Source organism: Polypterus senegalus, chromosome 18, assembly GCF_016835505.1.
Source record: "Polypterus senegalus isolate Bchr_013 chromosome 18, ASM1683550v1, whole genome shotgun sequence".
Classification (NCBI taxonomy): Eukaryota; Metazoa; Chordata; class Cladistia; order Polypteriformes; family Polypteridae; genus Polypterus; species Polypterus senegalus.
Window position 1 is genome coordinate 13529166 of NC_053171.1, and position 13310 is coordinate 13542475.

At 40.2% G+C, this 13310-nt stretch overlaps 1 protein-coding gene across 1 annotated transcript; it reads right to left on the minus strand.

Annotated features, from left to right (window-relative positions):
* Positions 1 to 6001: 6001 nt before the first annotated feature.
* il11a (interleukin 11a) lies at positions 6002 to 11191 on the minus strand. Its single transcript, XM_039742021.1, has 4 exons — positions 10952 to 11191; positions 8110 to 8264; positions 6707 to 6955; positions 6002 to 6548 (listed from the first exon to the last, which is right to left on the minus strand). The coding sequence occupies exons 1-4, from the start codon at positions 10956 to 10958 to the stop codon at positions 6381 to 6383; spliced, it is 579 nt and encodes a 192-aa protein (XP_039597955.1). The 5' UTR covers positions 10959 to 11191; the 3' UTR covers positions 6002 to 6380.
* Between the last annotated feature and the right edge of the window lie 2119 nt (positions 11192 to 13310).

The following is a 13310-nucleotide window of genomic DNA, read 5'->3' on the forward strand; positions in this document are numbered from 1 at the left end:
ATCATGAAGTACTACAAATCACCAAAGCTGAACAGAGCAAACAAGGTAACAATAAAGAGTCAGCCTGATGAAAATAAAACTATGCAAACAGTTAGCGAGCACATTAGGAATTTCTAAGTCCTTTTAAGTTGAAAGGATCGGCTAAATAAATATATGTAATTATACAAATCAAATGCATCCTGCTTGTCTGAAGCAATTTCTTGTCAAGCAGTCAAACTAAGAAGTGATATAAGAGTAACAGACGATTTTTGCTAAAGAGGGAAATCCGCAGCTGAACCCCAATCAGAATTATCATACAGTAGTTATTGTAATAATCAGGTATGTGCTTATAATGTACTTCATTATGGCCACCTAGTTTACCAAGTAATTTACTATTCAGTCAATGGCTGCACTTTATTTTCAGACAAGTATACATTATCGGATTGTGCGTGTGTCCTACTTGTAGGGAGAATGGAGAAAGTTGAAAGTGGTGGTAGATGCTGCCCAAGTCATTTCTCCAAATTTATTTATAAAGAACATTTAAAACAACCAAAGGCCAACCAAAGTAAAAACAAAATTAAAAATAATTCACACAATAAGCCCACAATAGATACACCACAATACAGAAACATTAAACTAATCAAAGCAAAGCAAATGACATTCCCATCCCCACAAAAGGAATCACAAACAAATACATTATAATACCCCGAGTCAAAAGGTGGGACTTTAGGTGGGATTTAAAAGTCAAAGCAGTGGAAGCACTTCTGACATCTAGAGATAGTACACTCCAAAGTTTTTGTATGCACCCACAAAAGGGAATTGGAAGTAAATCTAAGCACCCTGGAGGTGCTATACTTAAAAAGAGGATCTGAGATATATAGAGACGCCATGTTATTTAAATCTAAAAAAAAAAACAAAAGCACCTTAAGCGCAGTCCTATACCTAATAGACAAGTTCCTGTTAATAATCTGGCCAACAAGCTAAAGAGGACTGACTGACACAAAAGTGCAAAGAGTTACAATAGTTTAGCTGATTAAAAAAAAAAAACATGCATAACTGCTTTTTTCAGGTTTTAGCTGATAGAAAAGCTTAATTATAGCTGTGTTAAGATGGAAAAAGCTACCCTTGCCCTTTATCTGTCTGTCAGAGCAGACCTGACACTAAACAACAATTTATTATGGATAAAATGCTTGGAAAAAAGATGTCCAAGGTCTCTTTTAGAAGGCAAGGAGGCATAATATCCAAAGCACGAGTTAACAGATTCAAATTTAAAATAATCTCTGTCACGTCAGAGAGAGATAATGGTTTAAATTGTCTAAAAAATGAAGAATGCACAGGAGCAAAAGTTAAATCACAGGATTGAGGGATAATGAGAGACCTGAAATCATCAATCTGACTATGCAATAATGCAAAGACCTTTCATAGATGGCAGAAGAAGGGGCCGGAATAGTATTCAGAGCAGGGATTAATTAACTATATATATATATATATATATATATATATATATATATATATATATATATATATATATATATATATATATATATATATATATATATATAATAGCTGTCCCCTGTGGCTCTGCCTACGTAGTAGTAATACAAGACAAACTTTAAAAATCAATAAAAAAATGTTAAAAAATGTAATTCAATGTAATGTCAAGCAGAAGATAGGTACACTCCAACGTCACACATTGCCACTGTATCTGATCATGTTCAGCTCTGACAAGAGAGCGTCCCCCACATGGGGAGAAGAGCACATGGCCGTGATATCTCTGCCAATCAGCAGCTTCCCTCTAAAACACATGTAGCTCTAATCTCTCTCAAAAAACGTCAAATGTTACTCTTTATAAATCTCTAGATGATAATGTCTGCTGAACAAACAGGTATGGCTAGCTAAGTGGAGGCAAAGTACGCTTCAATGCAGGTGGCGAGAGGTAGAGCGACTCGAATGGAGCCTGGCTTAAGTTAGGATGGCGCTGCCCCCCTTCCTTTGGCCCGCAGCCTCTCTGTCAGATTTGCACAAATAAAAACCGGTACCGCAAGCAAACTGTGATACTTGGCGGGATGAGAGAAGTCACAAAATCAACCGGAATGTTCAAGCAAATTATAGAAAAAAACCCAATCTAAATCCACTAAGTAGACAGACAGAGAGATGTCGTCCCCTTGAACCCTCAGAGTTGACTCCAGACACCAGGTAAAAGTCCAAAGTTTGGATTTATTATAATAATCCAGTTCACAAAGCACCCTACACTCCACTATATTCATACAATTAACAATACCAATAATCAATAAACAAATCAATCCTCCTACTCCCAGACGCATTGCCACTCTTCCTCCCGACTCAGCTCACCTGTCTGGGTTTCCCACAATCATTTCATACTGTTCAACCCAGAAGTGCTTCATCCCTCAGTCCATGATTCCCCATCACTTCCGGGTTATATAAAAAGTCATTTTTTTCTTCATCCCGGAAGTACATCGGTCCTTCCATCCCCATGACTATGACGTATTTCCGGACTGTAGTAAACCCCAATGTCTCTAGGCCTCCCAGCAGCGTCTCCTGGTGGCCCCCACGTTATCCAGCAGGGTTGCACTGGAAGACTCCAATTCCCATGAGTCCCTGCTGGAATTTGGGGCCCTCCATGATGCAGGGATGGCTCCACCTGGCGGCCTGGGGTATTGGCCGGGATGACTGGCCGGCCATATCTCACTATATATATATATATATATATATATATATATATATATATATATATATATATATATATACATATATATATATATATATATATATATAATGCATTAGTGAGACCACTTCTGAAGTGTTGCATGCAGTTCTGGCCACCACACTACAAAAAAGATATAGCAGCACTTGAAGCTGTGCAGAGGAGAGCAACCAAGTGCATCATGGGACTTAAGGACATGTCCTCCTGGACAGACTCAGAAAAGTTAAACCTGTGTAGTCTCAAGCAGAGGAGACTGCATGGGAACCTGTTCCAGGTATTTAAAATCCTCCAAAACATTGATAAAGCAGATCCAGGAGAATAATTTCAATTTCAGGGTGAATCACATATTCGAAGACGCCAGTGCAAATTAAGGGGAAGTGGAATCTAGAATAAACTTCCAAGTTATGGAATTGAAGCAGAAACCTTTAGAATCTTTAAGAGGTATCTGGATGAGATATTAGGACAGCTAAACAGGTGAGCATGATGGACTGAATGGTCTCACATTTTGTTTTATTTCTTATATTCTTAGGTATACAACCATGAGGAAGTTAAGAAAAATAACTGGAGATCTGGAATTTTCATGCATGACAGTGTCACAGGTGTACCATAAATGATCCAACACTTTAAAATATCCAGTTAATGGTAGTGCTGCAGCAGAAGAGAAGCTGCTTATAAAGGATGCTAATGGAGGCAGCATGAATTGTGCATAGTGACAGATAAGTAACACTCATTCAGCTAGCAAAGGAATAAAAAAATAAAGCCAAACCAGAGCATCCAACTTATAGTCCCTTGTAATGGATAGGATGTGGCACCCAAAAACCCACTCAACAAGAAAGGTGTGGTTGTAGTGGACTAAGAAGTGTCATTTCAGTCTGATGAACCCGAGTTGTAGGTAAATAGTGCTGATGGATCAATTAGGATATGGTGAAAACCCTTATTAGCCTATGCCTCCATCCTTCCAGATGTAAAAATCCAAGCTTGTGATGGCCATGTAAATGTGTAGGGTATGTTTTTTAGCCACACGTTCAGTTCCTTGATGATCTTGAATGCCACAAGATTTCTGAGTGTTGTTGCCAATTAAATATATCCCTCCATGATCGGGTGGTGCCTATCAGTAACATGACTTTATTGAAAGGACAATGTTCCATGTCAAGAAGCTATCAAAAGTTCTAGAATGGAACCAAGAACTTGACAGTAAACTCAGTTTAATACAGTGGTCTCTCCATTAGAGTGCTAGGGTATCGTCACATCAGTTCATCTACAAATGATTTAGCATCGGGTTCCCCACGAATGTGTCATACAGCAGAGGAAGAGGGAGCGGCTGCTCATCTTGATCCATTCAAACATATATGGTTTGAGAGTAGGTGAGCTGTTCAGTGTTGAGACCCACAACCATATACTGTAAAGGACATTTTGGAGTCCACATGCATCAGCCACACTCGACAACGTATCGGCTCAATGTTTCTGATGCTTTCAGGCTGTTTTGAGGCCAAATGGAGGATGATGTCACAATTACACAGGCAAACCCAACACAATGATTACTCAGATGACACTGGATATCTCGGCAGAATTAAATTAACCTTCAGACAACCTTAAGTTTCATTTCATAGTGAAATCATTGTGTACGTGTTTCATTTCAAGCAAAAGACCAACCAATAGTGTCAACCAAGTCATTTAATGTCATAAAAAACTGGATCACATCAGTCTTTAAATATAAATAAATAAATACATACATAAATAAATACATTTAACGTTTCAAACAGCCATTGATCATCCTGGGCAGTTTCTCTTTCTATGAATATGACTGATTTTCTTAAACGTCTCTTTTAAAACAGAAGGGTGACAACAATGAATATTTGTTTTTCCATTAAGCTCACATAGTCATGTGTAATAGTGGCATGACAAGTTAGCGGTTTTGTTAATGCTTTTATTTTACATTCTTCTTATCCCCCTACCAATGAATGTGTATATAAGGAGTGATGAGTCTGTAACGCCTTATGACATTCAGCATGGTTGCCATGTACCTACTGTTTAACAGGAATATCAGTACATGTAACTACATATTCAGGTATGGAAAAAAGGCTGAGAAATGTGTACTTGAGAACAGCCATTGTTACTGTTACACAGTAAGCCCGTGCGTACAATACCTTATTAGCATGCAACAACCACTCTTTAACTCCACAGGAATTAGGAGGTGGTCAAATAAAGAACTACTGCAACTTAAAAATTTTAATTTGCAGGGCTAATTTTTGAGTTCTGGAATTATAAGTGATACAACATGTCTCAGTGGCAGATCCCCTAATCTGTGGACCCTTTTAATACTGCTGTAACATTCAAATGAGTCACATTCTAGATATAAAGAATTTGTTTTGCCTGATGTGTTAAGTAAGATGATTATGATTACACTTTTCCAGTTTATTGACTACTTTACAGCTACATTGTTAAGTACATGGCAATGGTGAATATATTTAAATAATATGGTGACATAACATTCCTAAACCTATTTAATTAATTTCGTAGTCATGGCAGTCCAGAGCCTTTCCTGTCAGCACCGAGCGGAGGGCAGAAGCCAACAGTGAACAGGACCTAACAGATGCGGGATGGACGTACAAACTCCACCAGCGCACAAGATGCAGGATTCAGGACGCCAGGTTTGTGAGGCCACCAATGTGGCACTAGACTTCTCGCTTTACTACATTACATCATTTGTCACTAATATTACAGTTTTATGTGTGGTGTGGTTTACTTTTGAATGAAGTGTGTTGTGGTGGCTTGTCTCGCCAGTCTACAGAAAACAATACATACCAAAGGTGGACGTGAACGCGGTTCGGTGATCGTTAGTTCAATGTGTGATCTATTCTTCCGATTTCCCCTAAATTCCATACTCTCCATATCCAGTAACTTTTCTTGAACACAAATCATTAGGCTACTTTAAACATGTAACAATCCAGCTAATCGACAGTTTTCAAATGACTGAGCTGATAGGTCTCTATACCAGTTCAATGCACTGGACTTCGTAACTAATTCATAAAAAAATAAATAAATAACATAATTATTGTATATCTTGAAATGTAATTATTTTGAACCTGTTTCATATAAAAAAGCAGCTTGAAATTTTCAAGGAAAAAGTTATCCTAACCCCACCCCACCCACAAACCCACCCATTTTGTGCAAAGGTGTTTTCTGGAAAATACAATAAGAAATAACTTAAATAAATAAACAGGAACCAAATGCTACATTCTTAATACCAATAATAGTAATAATAGTAATAATAATAATAATAATAATAATAATAATAATAATAATAATAATAATAATAAATATTAAATAAGACACATTTATGTCCCCTACAATATGGTCCCAGAACCTGAGTCCAATTGGCCCAGACAGAGTAGGAAGATTTAAGCAGCTCACAGGCATTTTTAGATTGGTGACTACAGTGGATGTCATTTCTTCTGCCTTGTCTTGAGGGTCACCCGAGTCTTCCATATCTCTCCCTCATGACTGGTCAGGTAATATAGGGCGTTGTCCTACCTGACTGTTCAGACCAGTGCATGGCCAAGTTGAAAGGTTTTTCCAACTTGAAACTATAAGTGAATATTGTCCATTCAAGTATTTTATTCAGCCCTCTCGTTTCTGCTGTGCTGTTCCTCTGTGGTCCAGGTACTTTGGTCCATCATACCTTCCCTGTCAAGGCTAGCAGCGCTCGCACTGCCCAATCCGAGAACAGGCGGAGGTTTTGCAGAATGGCATGTGATGCCTGAATGACACTCCATGTATTGGAGTTCAAAGGGGGAAGAGCTGGAGAAGGGGTCTTTGGTAGGACAAGTCCCAACTTCACTATCTGTAAGAGAGGAAAAAACATTGGTCACAAATCTTTGTGGAATTAACACGATAACAGGTACTTATCATTATATTTGGAAAGAAGGGACAGCAGGGCAGCAGCTCGGTATAATACCTGCCTCCTAAAATATTCTGCCTCAGAATCCTTTTATTTCTCACCTGGTGCTCCAGACTGCCAGCAAAGTTCTGCAGCCGTGACAAAACTGCATGCATTTTGGGAAGCTGGACGTGATGATGTTTCTCACTTGTAGCTTTCACCCATTCTATATGCTTCTCATAGGAGCGCAAGTCGGAGAGCAGCTTGGAGAGTGTTGCTTTCACTTGTATGTTGGACATGTCTGTTGCACTTGCCGCCAAAACCGGCAGAGACTCCAGCTTGTGTTCGCCTTCAAGGCTGGACACTTTTTTCTGCAGATAGATAAGAAGATAACTGTTATAGAAAAGGCAAGCAGAAATGGATGACTTGTGACACACAGCCGATAGAATAACTGAGACATAACCAGTGTGATCCAGCGACATTAGCCTTTAAATCACAAGGCTGCCAAATCGGTACTTGTAAAGTGCCTCGGCATCCTGCTCATTTAAGCATTAAACCAAAAAATGTACAGTTCCTTTCCTATTTTTGATTTCCTGTGTATTCCTGAGGGCATCACTTCACCTGTTAGTTCAAATGTAGATCCATCCATCCATTATCCAACATGCTATATCCTAACTACAGGGTCATGGAGGTCTGCTGGAGCCAATCCCAGCTAACACAGGGCACCAGGTGGGAAACAAACCCCGGGCAGGGCGCCAGCCCACCGCAGTCAAATGTCGATCTTTATTTTTAAAGTGGTTTGAGAATGTCTTCACCTTAGAATGCCACTGTAGATACTGTAATTCAAAATGCAGTAGCAACCAAACAAGGCTGAGACATGCTCTTTGTCCTTTCAGAACAGTGGTACATATTAAGTTCAGATCCTTGATGTTTGCCCACAGAGTAGTCAACGGGTCAGCACCTATATATATGGTGACACTTGTGAGGGCCTATACTCCTTCTCAGCCTATCAAGTCTGGTGATGCCACCACTCAATCCAGACTCTTTTCATGTGTAGCTCCTGGCTGGTGGAACAGGCTGCCCACCTCCATTTGAACATCTGAGTCCCTCAGTGTGTTTAAGAGTTTGAAGACTCTATCTAACAGATATATCTGTTAGGTTGTTTAACCTATAGGAATTGTAACCAATTCAGAGTTCTGAGCTCTTCACTTGTGAGAATCAATTTTGTAGCCTTGTCCTGTCACACTTGTTCCCTAACAGTCCCCCAGACTGATGTTTACTTGATTATGTGGACCTCTTTTGTAAGTCGCTTTGGATAAAAGTGTCCGCTAAGCAAATAAATGTAAACATAAACGTAGTAAAGTGCTATATAACAAAACCATTTTTGGACTATCAACATCGAGCTGTGTCTCAGATAAGACTATTCAGTCAGAAGATGATGATCTTTCAGAGAACAGCAAATTTTAAGCAGTACACATATATGACAAAATAAATAAATAAAGAGACATTAGGTGGCCAGACTCACCAAAAGGTGGAGAGCTTGCTTGCTTTCCTTTAGCAGCGCCTGTGCATGATTCACCAAGACGTCAAAGTCAGGATGGAAGCGGAATGGTGCTGAAGTTACTCCAGTGAGGCTCGCAAAAACTGACAGCAGCGCAAGGGGTGCTTGGCCGAGAGATACTGTAAAGAAAGAAAAGAGGGCGTTAGAAAATAGCCCATAAACTTGATGAAGTTCCTTTTCCTTTTGTTGCAGAACTCGTTCTGGATGCCTTTACTAGCATTTCAGAAAAAGGAATAAAATGAGTCCCACCAGCTGTTCCACTCATGTGCTCCCTTCATTTCAGCCTAACTGGTGCACAACATCTTTATTTTAAGCCAGTCGTTTTAGGATTTGGACAGCTACCTCCTAAAACCACATCCTTCCATCTGTCCTATTAACCATCTGAAAAAGGGCTCATATTGCACCAGACTCCTGAAGTCATACTTTCTGTTGGGAACTGGTCCAGTTGTCTCTGAATCCAGCTGTTTCGCTTCTCCATGGTGAACCAACATAAATTAATTATAGATCACCCACGCCGTACCCCACTGAACCAAGAAAAGAAATCTGAGCTGATATTGTATATGTATCTGATCACCTACAGTATCGGCTTTCTTTATTTTTCATTGATTTGTGAATTTTAAGAAAAACTTATATAAAATTGCAAAGCACCAGGAGAAAGCAGTTCAGCAACCGCTGCTTGATCTCACACGCAAGCGCAGTTCCAGGCGGACAGCAAGACAGTAGCCGTCGGTTGGCCTGACACGCAGGCGCAGTTCCACTCGGACGCACGCTCTTTTTTTGGACTGTGGGATGGCAAAGGCGTCCCAGCGAAAACCTGACATGGGGTTGATTTGGTACTCACATTCTCTCAATTCTTTCCGTGCAGACTTATCTTTTACTCTTTTCTGATTAGAGAGTGCATTATCTAGCTTTATATTGTAACGAAATAATACCTGTACCTTTGAATAAGAGGCTACCTGTTATATCGCAGTGGATGCGCAATAATTACCCTGAAATCCGAAAACGCTTGCCCGTAATACCTCTACCCTCCTCAGAAAAACCGCATCATTAATATGTGACTGGGAAAAGGTGCGTGGTTGACTGCGATTATTAGCGACTAAGTGCAGTAAGTTACCCCCAGTCCCCACAATAAACACTAATTAATTGTCACCAAGATAGTAATAACAATCAGGAAAATTTAAAATTAAAATGGAATCCGACACTGAATGGGTCGCAAGTGTAATACAAGTTAACTATGCTTCGCGGTTTTGAGACCTCCGTTCTACATTTTTTTTAAATGTGCAAGGTACGCGGAGGACATGCAAATACTAACGGAAACCGAAAACTGCTGACTGCTGCGCCACCTTCCTATCCACGTGCCAAAATTCCCAGTTGCGCCTAATATCTTCAGGGTAATTTTTCTAACACTGTCCAAGGACTCGTATAGCCCACACGAACAAAAACAAGACGTTTTGTCAGATGAGGCGCCAGCGCCGAGTAATTTCGCAATAAACATATTGATTTGATATTTTTTAAGGAACGAAATGGACGGGCTTGTTGGGACTTGACAATAGCATACACGATAAAACATTATGAATGTAATTACAAATGATATATTACAAGAAGGATAGCCGGCTGCATGAGCCGTGTGTGCGGTGCGCATACTTTCTATTGAAACGAGGGAATAAAAGAGAGGTGATTTAAACTTTGTAATTATGAAAGCTGCGGTAGTACCAACACGTTTTATTCTTAAGACTGTTCACAGTGTATCGCTGGTTACATGCTTGCTCTGGTGTGCCGCTCCCTTATAAAGAAAGGTGCGTTCTCACGGATCGTAGAAAAATACAGAGTCTTCCTCCTTCCTGCGTAAATTCCAAAATAATATTCATGCAAAAAAAAAAAACACAATTGGAGCACGTGAAAACGATGCGCCCCCACCCTACACGCTTCACTCTCTCTCTCACACACACACACATCTATACACACACATACACCAACACCACGTGCTTCAAATCGAAAACGGCAAAACACACTTTTTCTTCTAAAACTTCTCCTGCTTTCATGTGGGGTCGCTATATTTGCCCACCCTTCTCCATTCTCGTCATTCTGATACCACATTTCTCCCTTAAGATCCATCCTCACACAGCTAATCCACTTTCTCTAGGTCTTCCTCTTCTCTTTCATATCCACGATCCTTCTCTCCATGCAAATCGTATTTTGTTTGAGACCCCCGCCAATTTTAACTGTACCTCTGATTCTCCCATTCCTGAACTTTTCAAGCTTTGTTTCACCCCACATCCATCTCAACATCCTCATTTTGTAGCATCCCCTTTACTTTCATGCGCCGTTTCCACTGCCCAGTATAATTACACACACTAAACCCCATTTTCCGACCCCTTCTTTAAGGCGCTATATGTCTCCACGCTGCTTTATTCATAACAATAAATGAGTGAAATGCACGAAACAGAGCACAACATACTAACAACTGCTTAAAGGGCAGCCCCGATTGTAGTCGTGAAATTCACAGATTAATTCAAGACAACAGACAGACTTTCCACCAGACACTCCACCTGAGAAAGGTGCGCAGGGCAACCTGATGTCAGCATCCCTCCTAATAAAAGACCACAAAAGTGATAGGGAAGAGAAAATAAATGCAAAAAAAAAAAAATAATAAAATACAAGAAAATAAAGAATAAATAAATAAAAAATAAAAGGTGACATTAGCAAAATCCAGTAACTCATCTGTCTACCACCGGCCACCCCAAGATCGCCCCAAGATGTTGGGTGTTAAGGACAACATATTTAAAAAAAAAATGACATAACTTACATCTCATGGTGATTCGATGTTTGGTCGTCTCCAATCACTTCTCCACGTGGTTTACACAGTCGCCGATGCGTGGATCTGTGAGCAGGTTAGGAGGACACAACAGTCTTTGAGGGGTTCAGACGCGCTAAGTGAGTTACACCTTAACTCCCACGGTGAGCTGCGCTCTCTGCCTGTGGATGCGTCGCTTTGCGCCTGTGAATCGCACAGACATGTTCGAGACTTCCTTTATACCTTTGCGAGAGGCAGTGACTAAATAATGAGTCATTGCATTCATTCAAAAAAATCTACAGCTCCCCCCCCCACCGTCTGTGTGTGTGTGTGTGTGTGTGTGTGTTTCCCAAACTAACGACCCCCAACCTCTCTCTCCCCCTCTCTCTCTCTCTCTCTCTTTTTCGATCACATACAGACACACACACATACATACACACACCGACTCGGACATGATGCATTAAAAGCATAATCGAAGCATTTACAGTAAAGTGGTGTTGACACAGCTTAGGATTTCTCTTCTTACAACATCCACAAAAGGGCATGATAGCGCGAACTCGTTAAGAGGATAAAAACAAAAAAACGATTCATTTGTTTTTTCCGTTAAAAGTATTGCAGGGTAATCACCTCATCCCATACTGGACTTTATTGTGACAAAACAGAAAGTGCATCTCCCCACCGATACCCTTACAGAGTGGTATCAGCCCCCGAATCACTCCATCGCTCCAGGGGTGCCGCGTCTGTGCCGGGAAATACCTCACCTGCAGAGATAACGCTGGCCACGGCTACCAATTGAAACGTTTATTAGAGGAAAATTGGGAGTAATGACATGGCCCAGCAAACTTCCGTGTGATTTATTATGTAAGAACAAGTATCTTCCTCATTCGCTCTCAGTCTGCCTTTTTTAAAACTATGCCAAGTTCTATCCAACCACCTGTCTTTTTTTTTTTATTTTGGCTCTACGTGTTGCAGTCTTTCGTCACCAAACAGACATTAACTGTAGGATCGCTGATCTTGTAGAATGCATTTAATGGTCATGATAAAAAGATGAACGGTTAATACAGCGTCTTGCACGGATAGAATCAATTTTATGAACTGTCCAGCAGAGATTATATGGCATGCAGCAAAAACAGCATCCATGGGCAGGATACATTCATTGCCAGGCACAGGGACTTTTCATATCCTTTTAAAATAACACCTATTTAGACATTAAGGGAAAAGCGGGTTAAAAATTGATGGATGGATGGACGGACGGAAGAAAAAAATAAAACTGGTAATCATGACAATATTTAAACCTCAGACAAGCAGGTGTCAAGTCTTGAAGCTTCAATAGTTAAGGGACTGCATCTCCATGCCGCGCTCACCAATAACAATAAATAAATATACAGAAAATAATCCTCCTGGCCACTAAATTCTATATATTTAAAAGTTATTTACAATCAGTTGTGCTTTGTTGAAGGTAGCGAACACTGCCGTAATGTAACAGTTTATTATGTCAGTAATGCGGTTCAGTTTCTCTTCCACTCTCCTGTTTTGTCGTGTACTTTAGGCTGAGGAGGGAAAGAGAACCCCGTCGATTGAAAGACAACCAGTTATTCCCGTCCCTTGGTTTCGCTTAGAAGGTATACACTACCATAATGTAACTTCTTCTTGTGCCAGTAATGTTCTTCAGCTATACTACGTCTCTTCCACTCTCCTGGTGCGTCGTGTACTTTAAGCTGAGGAAGGTTGAGGACCCCCGTCAAAAGACAACTATTTCCATTCGTCCGTTAAACTTTGTTGAAGGTAACTAACACTACCTTAATGTAACTCCATATATTGCCATTAATATTCTTCTGTCCCCAGTCTCTCTTCCTTTACGTTCTTTAGGCTGAGGAAGGTTGAGAACCCCATCAATTGAAAGATGGCCAGTTATTTAAATCCGTCCGTTTTCCTTTGTTAAAGGTAACAATATCATAATGTAAGTTGTTACTGTGTCAGTCAGTCACTTCTTCTCTTCCACTCTCCTGATCTGTCATGTACTTCATAGGCTGTAGAAGGTTGTGAACCCCATCGTTTGAAAGTCGACCAATTATTTGCATTTGTCCTTTTTGCTTTGTTAAGGGTGACTAACACTTTTAATAACTTTTTTTTTATTGTGTCAGTAATGCTCTTCAGTTACTGCTTCTCTCTTATTCCCCTGTTTTGTGGCGTATTAAGCTGCGGAAGGTTGAGACCCCCCTCGATTGAGTTATTTGCGTTCCCTCTTTTTACCTTGTTGAAGGTAACACTACCCTAATATAACTTTTACTGTGTCAGTAATGTTCTTCAGATTCTACTTCACTCCCCCATCCCACCTGTCGCGCTCTTTGAGCTGAGGAAGGTTGAGGAC